At 37.9% G+C, this 17,480-nt stretch overlaps 2 protein-coding genes across 4 annotated transcripts in view; one reads left to right on the forward strand and one right to left on the reverse strand.

Moving 5' to 3' along the window:
- Window positions 1-522: 522 nt before the first annotated feature.
- Window positions 523-14,430, forward strand: LOC131225702 (Golgi apparatus membrane protein-like protein ECHIDNA). Its single transcript, XM_058221278.1, has 6 exons — window positions 523-570; window positions 1,835-1,891; window positions 1,981-2,184; window positions 2,372-2,431; window positions 4,691-4,817; window positions 14,046-14,430. The coding sequence occupies exons 1-6, from the start codon at window positions 562-564 to the stop codon at window positions 14,132-14,134; spliced, it is 546 nt and encodes a 181-aa protein (XP_058077261.1). The 5' UTR covers window positions 523-561; the 3' UTR covers window positions 14,135-14,430.
- A 719-nt stretch (window positions 14,431-15,149) lies between these two features.
- Window positions 15,150-17,480, reverse strand: part of LOC131225703 (E3 ubiquitin-protein ligase UPL6) — a 69,457-nt gene continuing 67,126 nt past the window's right edge. For 2 of the 3 annotated variants that reach the window (XM_058221279.1, XM_058221280.1), the window contains exons 25-26: window positions 17,165-17,257; window positions 15,150-15,575 (exon numbers count right to left, since the gene is read on the reverse strand). In XM_058221279.1, the coding sequence (XP_058077262.1) occupies window positions 15,509-15,575; window positions 17,165-17,257 (160 nt within the window). In that variant the 3' untranslated portion in view covers window positions 15,150-15,508. Of the gene's footprint in view, window positions 15,576-17,164; window positions 17,258-17,480 lie in introns of those variants that run through there. The other variant, XR_009161491.1, reaches the window with a different exon arrangement.

Consider the following 17,480-nt stretch of genomic DNA (forward strand, 5'->3'; position numbering starts at 1 on the left):
TCAGCTAGTGGCTGAGCCGAGTTGAGCTAAGGCTAGCTCGACTCGATGTACACCCCTATGCGTGCGTTTGGGGTTGGAAATTAGGATGGGCCAGGTTGAGCCCATGAGTCCTGGCCCAGCACATCTGAGGATCAATTTCATCTGATCAAAGCTAGAAGGGTCAAACCTACTTCTCAAACCTTGAGGCAGATTCGAGCCCATGTCCAGTTTGTTAGTGGGCCTAAAATAGGCCCAGATGCAACCAAGGGAAGCGGATCTAGTGGAAGATCGTACAGGGCCAACTTGATCATTGAAATCATGATCTGATTACAACGTGGTCCACCTGAGATTTGGATCTACTTAATTTTTTGAATAATGCCCTAAAATGATATGAAAAAACGGATGGACGGCCTGGATATGTAATACATTATTCAAGGTGGGCCCCATACGGTTAGGGTAACACCACTAACGTGTTACCCGGTAATACTTGAGCCGCTCCCTCATCGCCGTCAGGACCCGTGAAAGAAATCTTCTCCTCAAAGTGAGAGAGAGAGAGAGAGAGAGAGTCCTGATCATCTCGACATGGATCAGGTAATTTTCTCCAAAATCTCAATCGATCTGGATAGATTTTCCAAGCATTTGTTGTATGATTTCGTTCCCATCCGTTTCGTTTCCTGCAAGATCTTGATTTGTCCTCTTTAGTGTAATTTCTGCTCCTCCTCTTTCTTTTTTTTTTCTTTTTTTTTTTTGTGATTTTTTAGGAATTTGGATGATATTTTGTGGATCTGATGCATCCTGCAAGATCCTCAGCGAATCTCTCCTTTCTTTTTTGAATTTTTAGGAAATTAGATGTGATTGCGTTGGAACTTGATTTATCTGTTGCTCGGCTGAATCATTTTTTTAAAGAATTTTAATTATATAATTTGATAAGAAATCACAAATCGCGTTCTAGAAATTCATATGCCATGGTATATTGTCGTTGGATTAGTTAGGGAATTAGTGTTCTATCGTCAATGAAGATCTGAAAATGATGACGATTTTCATTGTAGGGATATAATCCGGTGTGGATGAGATGTATTGGAGACGGTTGATGATCCAGTCATCAATCTGGTCCATCTGTCCTGTGGGCTCCATTGTTGCTCAGCCACCAGACAAGGTTTTAAATGGGTATGTTATAGTTCACTACCGATACTGTTACGTATCGCCCCATATTGCCCTGCATCAGGCTGTTTCAGGACGATACGGGGCCATTAGACTCATATTGTTCATGGCTGATACAAGTACGTATCAGGTGATATATACCAAATTCAGATGAGACTTTAAACCCTTGCGATTTTGATAATCCAAATAGGGGCAGCAAATGGATGGGTAACATAGAACAAATTCACGTTTCCATGCCAGCAATCTGTGGGTAGTTAGGTTTTCGACTAGTGAGAATATTTTTAAGCCATGGGCAATGAAAAGTGTTGCTTGGCCAACTAGATGGACGGCCTAGATCAATGCTTGGGATCTGTTTCTAATAATGAGAAATGCACCATTTTACTGTCAAATGAATTGCATCATTCTATTTCACTTTCCTAGAATTATTTCTAGTATTTATATTTAACAAAAATTAGTTCGATCATGTCTGGTTGACTATCTCTCTCAAAAGAAAAAGAAAAAAAAATGCATCTGGTTGACTTTCTTGATGACTCGCTCATTCTATGTGATTATTTCTTGTTTCATCTGTTTTATTATTTTATTAAGAAAAAATTCAGGCCTTTTGGTAGTTACTGTGTTTGGACTATTTCATGTGTTCTTATTTTATACTTGCATTCCTTTTTTCCTAAGCTGTTTGTATTACTTTCAATCGCAGAATCTCGGGGAAAATTATGCCAATCCAAAGACATGTTTTTTTCATGTCCTCTTCAAGGTCTACTATTTCTGAAATCTGGGTGTATTTGATTTTGCTTGTTTAGACCTTTTTGGGTATGCCACTTACTGTTTTCATGATTATCACAGGCTGCAGCTTTGGCATTCTACATTTTGTCAGCGCTATTTGTTAATAGCTTTGTCATCATCTTTGTGATTACTGTTCTTCTTGCTGCTCTTGATTTTTGGGTTGTCAAGAATGTCAGTGGACGGATATTGGTTGGTCTAAGGTGGTGGAATGAAATAGATGACCAAGGAGAGAGTGTGTGGAAATTCGAATGCCTTGATCAAGAGGTTCTTTTTTGTTTGCTATTGTGTTCTTCTTCTTCTTCTTGTTTCCTTCTTTTGCTGCACTGAACTTGCTTTTGCAGTCTCCTGTATTGCAAAGCCTCTTTCTGGCTGGTGTATCACTTTTTTCCATTACACTCTTCGCATGTGAGGATTTCCATTCTTCTTCTGTTTTATGTTTTCTATTTTGTAGTCTTTGGCAAGAATGAACAAGAAGGATTCATGGCTCTTCTGGTGGACACTTTACCTTGCAGTAAGTTGATCAATTAGTATACATGAAGATGTATCTTAGTAAATTGAAATGTGTATTATGATGGCTCCTTCACTATTTCTATACTAATAATTATCTCCATTTTACTTGAGGACTGTTAATCTTTTGCCATATTCTAGATGGCAGTTAAGGTGTTGTTTGGATATCAAGGATTCCATTTTTTATTTTTTTAATTTATTTTTATTTTTTGAAGGATGAAGCAAATTTATAAGGGCAAAACAGCCAAAAAGACAGAACAAACAAACATAAACAAAACAGATAAACAACAAGAAAACAAAAGCAGACAGAAAAAGAGAAGAAAAATACAGAACAAACCTCCCTACAAGAAACCCAAAAACAGAGCTCAGGCCAATCAATTGAAAAAGGAAAAGGAGATTTCCTTTGATGTGATATTTTGGATCTTTGGAAAGCAAAGGAAAAGGTGGATTTAGAAAACGATCATTACACTTTTCCATGGTTAGGATTCTTTTGCACAATAAATTAGGTGACCATTGTGAGAGGAAAATGAGATTTCCACTTGCTATCCAAACAAGACCCCTAAAAGTAGCATCCATGTTTCAATTGCGCTCATGGAAATAATCATTGCACAATTATTACTTTTTCTTTTCTTTTTTCATATATCAAAACATGCCATAAATGTTTCATATCAATGACCGGCTAATATAGTGCATTTTAATTTATTGGTAACATATTATGCTCACATATCCAGTTGTATCTTTATTTCATTTTTAAGGCTGGTGCCAAATGTCTGGAAAATAAGATCTTTCAAAAAAAAAAAAAAAAGAGTCTGCAAAAGATCAATATTTTGATATGCATGATATTAAAGAGATGTTAAGAATCTCTATTAGAGACGGCGTGCGAATATAAAGAAATGAGATTATTGGAGAAATTGTGTCTGAAGATTTTTGTTTGAATTTGGAGCTGATGCTAACTATTATTGCTATATATGGTACCAACAGATCCATAAACTGCTGCTGTTAGATATTACAGATGGTATTCATTTGATGTTTTCAATCATTTTTTTTTAGTCAAATTTACTTTGGTCTCACCTGACACTTCAACACTTGCTACTCATTTTAAAAATTGGTATTTTAAAATAGATATATGGTTCCTCACCTCACTTTTAGCAACAACAATGCCTTATGGATGAGTGAAGGAGTATGTGGCTTGTGCAAAGCTCATTTTGTTTTATTTTTATTTTTTGAATGGCAAGAATTTCATTTACAGAAAACTGTGTTATGAAACCTCTGAGCAGCCAATTGTGAGTGACCACCTTGTCATGCCATCCTTCGTGAACCTGTTGGCCACCTTGTTAGCATCCCTCTGGAAACGAAAACAAGATACATCTATAGTTGTAAAACTCTCTGACTTGACTCTGTGGGATTGAACTGATTCACTAGGCAACTTGCTTGCGAGAGTCACTTGATCCCTTTTCAACAGGACTTGTCATGTCAGGTCAGAGTTCACCTAGTCAAGCCTTTTTTTTTTTTTTAAAATGAAAATTATTAGGCATGGAGCTTGAACCCACGGCCTTTTATTATTATCATTTTTATTTAATTATAGGAAAGCAGGTCTTTACCAGTGTACCATACACGTTGTAACTATCTATTTCATCCACTTTACATTACTTGTGTTAACTACTTTTTTTTTTGAAGAGCTATGAGTGATTTTATTAGAAATCAGCTAGACAAATTGTCAAGCTGAAAGAACAAAAAAAAAAGAAAAAAAAGACCCAAAAAGGAACGCTCTACATTGCTATCAAATTGTTGAATATTCGAAGCCCATTCCAAGGCGCCTCTCTTTTACTTCCAAAGGACTTGATCCGATGATTTGAACTTGTTGTCAAAGCAACACACATTACGTTCGCCCCATAGATTCCAAAGCATGCCAGAAGGCTCACATTTACATTACTTATGATAACTATTTCGATATTTGTTGATTCACAAATATTAAATTAATTATTAAATACCAAGTTTTGTCAAGTAAAGACTCGTTCAAATCTTCAAGTCAACTGGACCTGGCTTGACATTGAGTCAAGTGTTGTTTTTGAGTTTTTGAACTATGGATATATCCAACCAAGCCCAATGAGGATATAGTCTTCCTTATACATTCCCGATGCCTCAAAGTCCCCACAATCCATTGGATCATATGTCCAACTTCCCTGTCTATGATTAGCTTAATCTCCCTTGGGAGTATTCCTTATGTGTCTAATTTTAAGATCGTGGGCTTCTTACTGTACAGGCAGTTGCATGGATCTTTCTCGGGATATTCTCACTCATAAGGTTTCAAGCTGATTATCTTCTTGTGGTTGGAGTCTGTCTTAGCCTTAGCATTGCAAACATCATTGGCTTCACAAAATGCCGCAAAGGTATGGAATCATTTCAGTGTAACCCTTTCAGTAGTCAATAGCAGGGTTTCCGATTATTGCATGCTGTATTCTAATATTGTCACCTTTCTACTGATATTAGTAATTTCATTATAAGTGCTGAGGAAAGGTTAAAGATTACTGGTAAAGTGCACGAAATGCAATTTGAAAATAAATAAATATTACAGAGGTCTGTTATATTGCCCATCAGCTTAATGACCATGCTGCTGCAGATGGACTGTAGGGGCAGTTTAACCCTAGCTAGACCTATAATGCATAATCCAGTTGGGCATATTCACTTGCAAATAAAATAGTCAGTTGCATACTGTTAATACTCATGTTAAATTTCTGCCGACAGTTCAAACTGAATCTGTTATAGATGACCCCATCTATTCCCCCAACCCTCCCTCAAAAAATAATAATAATAAAAAGAAAAAGAGAAGAAAAAGAAAAAGAAAAAGAAATAGGTTAAGAAGGAAAGAAAAAAGAAAAAGGTTGAATAATCATCAGGGCATATATCGTCATCATCCCCATCATCATCTAAGCCTTGTCCCCAACTAATTGGGGTTGCCTAATAAATTCAGGGCATTTATGTGCAGCCAGAAATACATTTGCAGTTTCTCTTGAGTTCTTCACTCGTTGGTGTTCTGCAACTGAAAGACATAAATCAAGTGCTGATTACTGCCGTCAGTTCTGTGCATTGAACATGCCCCTCGTCTATTGGTATTGGGCATTTTCTTGATTTCAGAGATGAAGTTTATTTAGCTGATTATTATCTGCATCTGGGATAGATTTCCTGAATATCGACTGACTAATTAGGTCTGATCAAAGTCTGATGATGTTCATAATATTAGAGGTCAATTATGCTATATATTGGATTTTCATCAAAAGGACACCACTAGGATGCTGTTGCAATTTTTTGATACCTATAGTAGATGTTTCTGGGCAGAAGAAGTGGAGATGTGCCTATGGAGTTTTATGTGATTGCCGAGTACCAATCAAACTGAAGGGGCAATTCTGTGGGATGGCTTTTAGATCAGCCATGCTTTATGGGACAGAATGTTGGGCAATTAACGAACAACATGCTCACAAGATAAGTATAGCTGAATTTGCTGTTTTTAGGTTCTTAGTAGCCTGTGTAGCTCCCTCAGCGGAGCAGGCTTCCTTCTTTTGTTGTTCCCTTCCTTTTTAAATATAATATGTGACTTTTCAAAAAAAAGATAAGTATAGCTGAAATGGGGGTGTTGAGATGGATGAATGGCATGACAAGGAAGGGTAGAAATATAAAGGAATGCATCCCAGGGAACTTAGGAGCAGCACCAATAGGCAGTAAGATGAGGGGCAGTAGTAGAGTTAGTTTGGCCATGTGCAACGGAGGCCAAGTACTGCACCAGCTAGGAGTTGGTTCAAGTTGAAGGGGCTATAAAAGGGTAAGGGGAAGGGGAAGGCCCAAAAGGATTGTGGGTAGAGGGAGTAAGAAAAGACTTGAGGACCTATGGTTTAATTGAGGATATGGTCGTGATAGAGTGGAATGGTAGTGTACGAATTTTGTGCTTATATATATATATATATATATATATATATATATATATAGAGAGAGAGAGAGAGAGAGAGAGAGAGAGAGAGAGAGGAATGCTCACCTGCACACCAGTTCTCATGAGAACTTTTTGAGAACTCATCTACTTTGATATGAGTGCTGGAATTCAGCTACATTGAGAGAGTTTTCAAAAAAAAAAAAAGACTCTCCTACACTCACTGAGAGACTCTTGGAATTGCAAGCGGATTTCTCCTGAAAGCCTTTCGCATGTAGATCCTGTGCAAGGATTCTGCGTGGGGTCCACTATGATGTTTGTGATAAATCCAACCCGTCCATCTGTTTTTCGAAATCATTTTAGGACATGAGACCAAAAATGAGGAGGATCCAAAGCTTAAATGGGTCACGTGAGAGGAAACAATGGAGATTTAGTGACCACCATTGAAACATTTATATGGCTACAAAAGTTTTGTATCAGTTTAAGTTCCTGGTGTTTTCATTTCATCTCAGTGAAAATGACCTTATAAACGGTTTGGATGGAATATAAACATCAAGGTGGAGCCTAAGAAGGTTTTAACGGTAAGCATTCCTTTCCCCATTGTCTCATCTCATATGGCCCACTTGAATTTTGGATCCTCCTCAATTTTGGTATAATGTCCTAAAATTATATCTAAAAACTAATGGATTGTTGGATTTCACACAAACATCACAGCGGGCCCCACACAGAATCCTTGCGCATGATCTTCATGGGAAAGGCTTTAGCAGGAAATCCGGGTCCCCTGGAATTGGGAAACATATTGGCTACTCCCCTGCCACCTGCCAATGGTGGGTGGTCGGTGCTATGTGGGCCCCACCATGATGTATGTGTTTCATCTATGCCGTCCATCTGTTTTTCTAGATCATTTTATGGTATGAGACCAAAAGTGGGGTATATCTCAATCTCTAGTGGACCACATTATAGGAAACGGTGTGAAATGGACGTAGGCCATTAAAAATTTTAGGACATTATACCAAAAATGAGGAGGATCCAAAATTCAAGTGGGCCATACGAGATGAAACAGTGGGGAAAAGAATGCTTACAGTTGAAACCTTCCTAGGCTCCACCTTGATGTTTATATTTCCATCCAAACCGTTTATAAGGTCATTTTTATTGAGATGAAATGAAAAAACCAGGAACTTAAACCGATACAAAACTTTTGTAGCCATATGAATGTACGGTGGTCACTAAATCTCTACTATTTCCTCTCATGTGGCCCATTTAAGTTTTGGATCCTCCTCATTTTTGGTCGCATGTCCTAAAATGATTTCGAAAAATAGATGGACGGGTTGGATTTATCACAAACATCATAGTGGGCCCCAAACAGAATCCTTGCGTAGGATCTTCATGCGAAAGGCTTTCACGGGAAATCCGCTTGCAATTCTAAGAGTCTCTTCGTGAGTGTAGGAGAGTCTTTTTTTGAAGATTGCATTTTATGCATATATAATTATTTTTTTATCATTTTTAAATAAAAATATGTTCTTTTTAAATACAAGAGTTGTGGCTGGTCTCTCTCTCTCTCTCTCTCTCTCTCTCTCTCTCTATATATATATATATATATATATGTTATAATTTGGCTAGACTCAGAGTCTCCTCATACGCCTAGGCTGAACTTTTGACTTGTAGGGGAGCTTCGTCGTCTTTGCTAACCTGACCAATAGATATCTTATCCGGTCAAGGGGCTATTACACGAGCATTTACTCCCGTACCTTGAGAGCTTTTCCTACCGCTTATAGCTTGTAGAGTTCTTCCTTAGAACACCTCTGATGAGGACATCCGAGCTCCTTTTAAAGTTTATCAGAGATGGAGGAGAGCTACCCCAGTTTCATTATGGTTAGCTGATCATTACATGGGGCCCAATGGGCCCAATTTAAGTTCCTAGCATTGTTGAAGACCCCACATGCATGATCATGCAACTTTGAAGACCCTACACTAGGAAGATGCAAGTAGGTTGCTTAGCTGAGAGTGTTGGACTGTTGGATCATGACTGTGGGATTATCTTGATCGTGGACCCATTGGACATAATGGATCCATTGGGATGGCTTATTTTAGTTATTTTGTTGATTTATTTTTGGCATTTTAGTTTATTTTATAATTAAGTTGAAATAAGGGTGCTTTAGACATTTTATATGCAATAAGGGTATTTTTGTAAATACACCCTAAAAAGGCTATTAAAGGGTCGTGCATGTGAAGCCCTAGGGGGGGGATTGCAAATAAAATTTTCGTCTTTGTTGCTTTGAGCAAAGAAAAAAGCATCATGTGATTGAAGTTTGGTGTGAAGCCATGGAGTGATTCCAACTATCTTCTCTCTCATTTTCTTCTCTTCAAGGTATTCTTTTCACTTTTCTTTTCTTCCCTCTCTTTTTCTTTTGTTTTGTTTGTTGTTCCCCCCCCCCCCCCCCCCCCGCCAAATTCCATCCCCACCATCCCCAAAACCCCTCCAAACCTAAACCTTATCCAACCGTTCAACCGTACGGACCACCCCTCCTATCCGTACAATTGTATAGATGCAACCTTATGGCCAGCCCCATCCCCCCTTCTTCCTCTCTTTTTGGTCTTTGATCCTTCTCCTTTAAAACCCCATAACCCTAAACTTAAAACCTAAAAACCCTAACCCTAGAACTTAGAATTCCAAACCCTAATCTCCCAAGTTCCGTAAACCTTAATTTTCCAAACCCTAATTCTTTCAAACCCTAACAAAGTGCAAGTGAATTCTCAAATTTAGATCAAATCCTATGCTAGATGGAAGTTTAACCTTCCATTGGGCTGTTTCCGATCGATAATCTTAAGATCCATCCGCAGGATTGTGATGTGACCTTGAATTTGAGCATAGTTGATTACTTGGTTTCTTTAGATTTGTGATAGATTGGCAATATTTTAAACTTTGATTTACTCTAATAATCCGTTTATTAATTCATTCCCATCATTATAGTTTAGGCTGGCATCAACCTCACCACTCAAGAGAGCTCGCGTTGAAGGCTGTATTGGTAGAAAATCTCCAAAGAGAATTTTCACATGTACAAAGGAAATTCTTTAATTCTTTAACTTTTGTTATTTTCATTTTATTATGCTGAATATATACATATTACAAAACTAAAAACCGCCTTTACAATTCCGTAGGTTGTTTCGTAAAATCATATGCTAAGATTCATTTACAAACTCGACATTACAAGAATTGACATAAATACTCTTTAAAAAAGTAACTAATGCATAATGTAAGACATGATATATAGACACTTTACAAAAGTAAGATTTCACATAAAGACTGACATTTATAAAAAAGGTGACTAGACAAAGCAAAAGATGTTGTATCTCTTGCAGAAGCTTGAAATATTCTACATGGTGATGCAGACAAACTTTTCTTCCTCTTTAAGCAATATTTACAACTTTGGATCTTCTAGTTAAAGAAGATTAATTTTCTCATGCATGGAGGTTTCTTCTAGCTTGTCCTCAATTAAAATTTCATCTTTGTAGTTTGTGGTATCGGACTTGTTCTAGATTAGTGAAATTAATTCTCTGAAAAGCTCTACAGAGATTAGTTTCCCAATTGTCGAAATCGAGGATGGCTGTAAGAAAATTCCGAGATACTTTATTAGTGTAAAGCTGTTGTTAGATTATTAGAATATCATCAAAGACTTCCTTTTCTATGAGCCACAATATAATATCTAATCCAAGCCCTGTCAATCGTAGATTGTTAATGATGTAGTTGATTCTTTCTGAGGAAGTTAAGAGGAAATCAACGTTTGGATATTCCCCTTGAATTGAACTTTGATTAGGGAAGCCATTTTTAGTTCTCCAACTTGCCTTTTTTGAAAATTGGTATAGCATATTTTGATGGTTCATATTCAAAATAATAATAGGCTTTCTTTTACTTGGGAAGCTCATTTGGGTAATGGTCGTCTTGATGAACTTTCCATTTCGAACATAACCTTTTTTCAAGAGAGGGACCTCATCATTGAAAGACTTTGTCACATATGAAGCCATTTTTTTTTAATCAAAGGAAAAACAAGGAAAACATTTTAGAACAACAGTGGGATAATAGAGACATGGACGGATCACAAAGAAAAATAATTAGTTGGACACAAATAGAGCATACACAGACGGAATTGAGATGAACAAAGAGAGTAGGAAATAGACTTGCTTTTTTTTAATTATTATATAAAAGACGACTCAAATTGGATAGATGGTATCATTGACTCAAAGAAAGAGAAGAAACAAAAGAGATAATTGAATGAAGGATTGTTATGCAAAGAACACATCATGGGTTGCTTTGATTGAACAGAGGCGCATGAACTCCAAGGAATACACAAAGTAAAAACCTTATCCCATGCGGAGGCCACTCTCCAACTAGTTCCTTTGTTCCTTTTTTCTTTCTCATCCACTGATATTTTTTATCTCACCGCTGTTCTAGTTTGTTTTCTTTGTTCTTCTTTTTATTAGAAAAAAAATTTAAAAAAATGAAAGGAGAAATGGCCCTCATCTGCATTACAAGAAAATCCAAAGTCCCCGTCAATGCTCAAGTCCTACCTGAAAATCAAGGGTGCATGTTCCGGACCAGCTGTTTTGGGTGAAAGACTATTTTCCTAATGGAATTCCAAACCGTCAGCCATCCTTCGTAAGGGCAATATGGTGATTTTCCTGCATGGCAAAAGGAACATAATCCATCACCATATGATCTTGAATTCACCATCCCTCTACATCAAATGGAACTTCCCAAGTTCAAACCTGGTGATCATCATGAAGAATGGATTTCTGATCCATTTCCCACCGATGAAATTTGCAATTGGGGAGGCTACTTTATCAATATTGATCCATTACCCTCCTGTATATAACGAAGTTGAATTAGTAGGACCAAATATAGATCCTGAAGGGGTTCTATCATAGGTGTTCTGGCAATTTTCGGATTTTTAGAAAATCAAAACTTTCAAGAAAACACAAAGAAATATAGGTTTTCTAGGTTTCCAGAATAAAAAAGAATTCAATTCTCCACAATTAGTTTAACTCAAACCCATCTTCATCCTCCAATTCAACCCACTCTTTACATTGACCCTTTGTCATTCGAAATTACTTAGTCGCCCAATTGAGATTCTGCACAGATACAAATGATGTGGTCCTACCGCACCTACACAGGCTGAAAGCATGTTTGTAGTTGACGGAGATTGGCCTCCGAAAGCAGCTTATGTGACATCAACGGCTGAACAGTTTGCTAAAGACATGGACAATACAACGCTTTGAGCTGATGTCAGTAATCTACTCCTTCATGATGCCAAGTCTCCCCATCAGCAAAAAAGATGAATCTAGACAGTTGAATTATCTTATTCATTGGACCACATATGTAGAAAAGCAGACCAACTCGTAGAGAAAGCAGCTCAAACAAATTCAGCAGAGTCTGGAAAAAGTGGAGAAGCGAAAGGGAGGAAGAATGAGAGGCGAAATGAGACAAGAAGGAAGTGGCAGTACAAATCCACAACGAGCATCTTCGCTTACTTGAAGCTAACACTGAAGAATTGAAAAAGAGAAAATTGGTACACTCATGAAAACTCTTCATGAAAGCTAGAGAGCTGAAAAGGCTAGCATCCGAAATTTAGAAATATGCGAGGAGTCTTCACATATCAAAATTATGCGCACAAAGCCTGAAGGCTTGAAAGGAAAGCATAATACCTATCAGGATGGGTATATGCCTATCCTAAATCTCGAAGGTATTCAGCTTGAACCCATTGAAGACATGCTGGTAGTCTAGATCAAACGCATGTATATGATCCAAAGCTTCGAAAAAGCTTCCAACGAAAAAAATTTCGATGCACTTATGGGACGCTTTGTTGGCCGAGTTTGACATTGGTGGAATTTCCTTTCTAGTGAACAGAAGTAGACCATTGTAAATGGTGGATTGCAAGAATTGGGATCAAAATTACTGGCATAACTTTACCCATCATGAATCCACCAAACCTCGGTAGACTTGCTACTTTTGAACAAAAGAAAATTAACCAATCTGGTCAATTTTGAGTAGTGCACGGACAAATACACTGCTGAGGTATATTGTCTCGGGTTGCGTAGGTACACCACCCCCAACATTACATTTCTTGCATCCCTGCCAGACGCAGTGCACTCTCTTCAGAAGATATGGCCATCGATACATTGGTCTGTGCTGATCTCATTGGGTATGTTTGGCAAGAAATTTGGAAATAATGTTACAATGTTCATGCAAAAAAGGAATTGCCGAAAATAGGGTTCAAAGAATGCAATGAGATTCCAAGGGCTTAAACATATAATCTACTAAGAAGGCCACGATTCTGCAAGATTCATAAAATCAGAAATTTCAAGCTCTACAAGTTCCTTTAGCAGAACACATAACGAAAGCTTGAACCCAAAAAAGGAGCTGGCTACACCTGCAATCAACAATGGTATGTGGCTTGCAACTGCCCAAACAAAATGCTTGTGCAGATTAGAGCCATGTTTCAGTGAAAGGATATTTGAGAATATTGATCTTTGAGAAGGACAACCCAATGAGAGTTGTCCAAAGGATATTCCTAGAAGGAAGAAATCTTAATCTTAGATTCGGACACCGGCTAACAGGTAAGTAAAAGGGAATCTCCTTGCTTCATGCCTAATCATCTTTATGTACATGTCAAAGTATTTATGTTAAGTTTTGCCTTTGTAAAGTGTCTTTATTTCAAGTCTTGCTTTATGTATGCCTTTTTCTTTTATAAGGAGTCTTTCCGTCAAGTCATGTCAAGTCTTACAAATGAATCTTAGCCTATAATTTTACGAAAGCAGCCCACAGAATTGTAAGACCACTATATATTCAGTGGCATGAAATAAAAATAATAAGAGTTGAAGAGTTGATAAAATATCTCTTTGTACTTTTGTGTAAAAGTTATCGCTTGGCGATTTTCTATAAATACACCCTCTAGTACAACCTCCCTTGAGTGGTAAGGCATTTAAAGGAAAGCTCTCCAGGTATTAGAGTTATGGCCCATGTGCCCCTATAAGTTTGAAGTTCGGCCTGGGCGTATGAAGAGTCTTTGAGTTTAACTAAATCGCAAGTTGGGGGGGGGGGGGGGGCGCTGCTGGCGGCGCGCGTTTCTTTTTTTCCCATGCTGTGCAACCTACGTTACAAAATTCGGTATTCTGAAATACCTTAGAATTCCAAAATTGTGAACTGATTTTCTCAAGGTATGAGATCAGTTCCTCATCCAAGGGGCTCACAAATAACCAATAGCGGATCTTAGGTTTGTGTTGTTGTTGTTGGATGTGGATGTGTACTTACAAAGCAGCTACACATCTTATAAAAGCCAGTTTGAATTCTCCCAAAAATGAAAATGGCTGATGCGAAAAGTCTGCTAGCCACACGCATAGAGTTCAACCTACACTGCTCTTACCAACCTGGCATGTGGTTAAGACACCATAACATGTATCAGTTTGTCATCCAATTTTTTGGGTACATGTGTGACCCACTCAGGATGTATTACTTGGGACCTGTCATTTCATTTTTTTCCCATTGGTGAAATTTATCTGATTGCTGTTTAGAGCTGACATCAGTTGCTGTGGTACTACAAGTTTTGTGACAAGGCACGAATACAGAATACCATACATTATTCTTATTATTATTATTTTTTTTAAGGTGACATTATTGCCCTCGCCTCATCTATTTGTATTGCAGATGCTAAGAAACAGATTCAAGCATTTGCTTCTCAGACAATTGCTTCTCGCGTTTCATCAACAATACAGTCAGCATTCAGCGTCGTGTGAAGTATTATCATACAGAAATATGAAGATTAGGATGCAGCGGACATTCAAAGTGTTGGTGTTGTAGTGGGACACCCAACGAGCTTTTTGGTTCATTCAAGACTATCAGCTGATGTTTGCAGAAATTTGGCACCTATATAGTCAGGCTACGCATGCGTTGTTTAGAATTTTCTTCTTTTTTGCCTTTACACTCAAAAAGCTGACAGTTATGGAACTGTATTAGAGTTTATTGGGATAACATCTGTTGTCAAATTGAAGAATGCAACCATTAAAAGGGAGGTCTAGTACCACCATTTTCATTCTTGGAGGTCATCATGATTTGAACGATTCATTCATCAGAAGGTTCCATAGATGGATCGCATACCAAAATCACATTGATCAGGAAATCCAAACCATGTAAACCATTGGAAAGATCACCAGCAAATTTTAGCAGTTTATGCAACATTCTTGACTTTGCCAACTCTAAAGAATTGTCTGCCACATACTGTATAGAAAAAATGGAAGCAACTTCCATCATCTCCCTTCAGATAATGTTGGCGTGAGTGGCCCACAGTTTAGCCCTTACCAAGGACGGACACCATTTTGATTCATATTATTGAATGATGTTGACTTAACGGAGGCATTAGGGCCCATGATTCGGTAATCAAGACCATCCAAGTCAGTTCCTTATTTATTTTATGCACTTTTGTTATGCTTCACAGAACACATTGGATATGTGGGACATGTTTATGAGATCCTGACGGTTCATCTAACTGGCCTCTATATGCCTCACCACGTTCTTTGGTTGGACGATTATTCTTCACCAACAGAACAGTATGCCCCTCTCGAGTGGGTTAGAATGAATTTGTAACGCTGGTTGAAAAGCAGGATAGGTAAGATATACATAGAGCTGGCACAGCGATTTCTTGAATTTATGCACAATCTTAATTTACGGGTGAGGCATCAAATCACCATGCTGCTACTTAATAATAATAATAATAATAATAATAATTTTTTTAAAAACAATCAGAAGAAAAAAGAAAAACCAAAAACAGAATAAAATAAGATCATGACTATAACAACAGACATCATTCAATGTCATTGCCGAGATTGCTTGGTCCAGCTTATCAAAATCCATATTTTCCACGTTTGATAATACACTTTCCTTTTCCCTTTGGGCAAGCTCCTACTTATGTACATATTGGTATGTACATGCTTTTCGCTTTTTTTTCTCCATCCTCTAACCAATCCCTTTGTAACTAGCTCCATAAAAACAATAGATGTCCCTCCTACCTCCGCTATACTTCAGACGTTTTTGTTGATGAGAGCCTGGGTGGCCCGTCAATGGCAGTTTTAATCCACAAGTAGTACAAGTAGTCATGATGTTTCTGGGCTTCATCAGCTCAAATCGAAACCAGCATCCGCATTTATTGCATACATTAGTTTCATTTCCAGTTGCTCTTTGCTGTAAACCATGAATATTCCAGCGTTAGCTAAAGAAAAATGTTGCTCTGGAAATCACAAGAGATTTATGCAGGGATTAGGAAAAACACATACTATGTCGAATTCCTGCTTCTTCTTCTTCTTCTTCTTTTTAAAAAATAATAATAATAAAAAAAAAGAAATCTAACAAAGTGCCTTCTGCCGATTTTCGAAGAAGTCGAGCAAATGTTATAAAGTTGATAGAAAGATGGTAGTGATAAAGGGCACAGGAAGCTAAGATCATGGGGGCTTTATATGGCTAGGATCCATAAATACAGGGTGAAAAATGGCTGCAAACCAGAACATTCTGAATGGAAGAAAAGAATAGGCAAGGTTTTAAATTAGGTTTTGCGAAGCCCTTCTCATGTTTAGCCCTGCCCATCAAACATTCAAGCAAAGCTTATAAAGGTGGGCGGCAAGCGTGTGCAAGATCTGAGCTGTCTGTCAGATGGGCCACACTATTTAGATCTTCTGGCCCACATAAGGCCTCAAGTGGGCCACAATGTAAATAACAAACGGATGGCCAGCAAAAGAAATAGCTTTATCCATCCATTAATTTAGCACAATTAGTGGCCCACCTGATTGAGATGGCCTGATTTTAGGTCAGAAGAACTAAACATTTTGTCCCACCTGAGGGATAGTTCACATCTTGCATACACGTGCCATTACTTGTGTGGATCAACTTAGGCTTCATACCTTGTGTGTCTAGCAAACCTCTTTAAATTAATTCCTCTTTACAAAATCATAAAAAGAAAATTGGGAAGGATTTTTAAGTATCAAAATGAGGTGATAGATGCCACTATTTGAGCTATAGCTCAGATGGCACTGTGTTGAAACCATGTTGAAGTGGGCCACAAAAGAAAGGTATATTGATTGTTCTGAAAAAGGAAGTGGAAAAATAAAAATGTTTTGCCTCACGCAATGAGGAATTATTGGATATTCAACTAAGGCTTTGCATATAATCAGGTTTTAAATTCTAACAAGTGGGGCCCATGGTTCAGTGGTCCAGTCTATTGGTCTACTGGAACCCACAGTGGATGGACAATAGCCCAAAGTCTCCTCAATAGAACAATCCTAATCACTTGATTGGTGGCCCACAAATTGAGGGACAAGAATACAGACGGTTGACATTCAACCAAGAAATGCCAAAGATTGGTGACTAGGATCTTCCAATTTGGGGGAGTTTTGTACATTGTACATTGTACATCGGTGGTAAGACAACACACCAATGGCCTGGATTACTCAAACCAGGGGCCCACTTGTCAGAACTGAATACCCATGTACATATGCAAAGCCTAGAGTCAAGGATCATATCCTAGTTCTGCTATATGGATGGACCTACACCAACTTCTTAAACATCCACAACTACCAACGACATTTTCTACACCATCTCTGAGTAGGGAATAAGGATGGCAATGTACCAGGCACCTGCCTAGAAAAATTGCAATTTCAAATAGACCCAGCCTGAGCAGTTCAACAGTCGCCTGAAGACTGTTCAACCTTTTCTACTTTCCAAATGATAGACCATGTTAGTCGTAGTGAATGCAACGAACTCGAAGTACAGGCACACACCTTCTATATGGTGGGAGCTTTAGAAGATTCATGCAAGTTGCCGAAGTTGGTAACCGGTCAAGATCTTCTTCAGAAGGATCTCCAGGAGCAGCCCTACAAAATAGAGCCAATAAAAACAAAATGAATCAGACACCGTAGATTTTATGATATAGGAAGAAAAGATGGAAAAGAGACGAAAGAGTTTTAGGAGAGAAAAAGATGTTGAGAGATTAACCTTCTCTCACATCTCATAATCACTTCATTATGAACATAAAGGTACACTATCCTGAAGTAGCACCAAAAGAAAGGAAATACCCATACAAGTATGCACACACAT

Source organism: Magnolia sinica, chromosome 14 (assembly GCF_029962835.1).
Source record: "Magnolia sinica isolate HGM2019 chromosome 14, MsV1, whole genome shotgun sequence".
Taxonomy (NCBI): domain Eukaryota; kingdom Viridiplantae; phylum Streptophyta; class Magnoliopsida; order Magnoliales; family Magnoliaceae; genus Magnolia; species Magnolia sinica.

Excerpts from the sequence above, each read along its gene's own strand:
- LOC131225702 (XM_058221278.1), top strand. Across the intron at positions 2,432-4,690 it reads GGTGGACACTTTACCTTGCA|GCAGTTGCATGGATCTTTCT; the intron begins GTAAGTTGATCA and ends CTTACTGTACAG. Across the intron at positions 4,818-14,045 it reads CTTCACAAAATGCCGCAAAG|ATGCTAAGAAACAGATTCAA; the intron begins GTATGGAATCAT and ends TTTGTATTGCAG.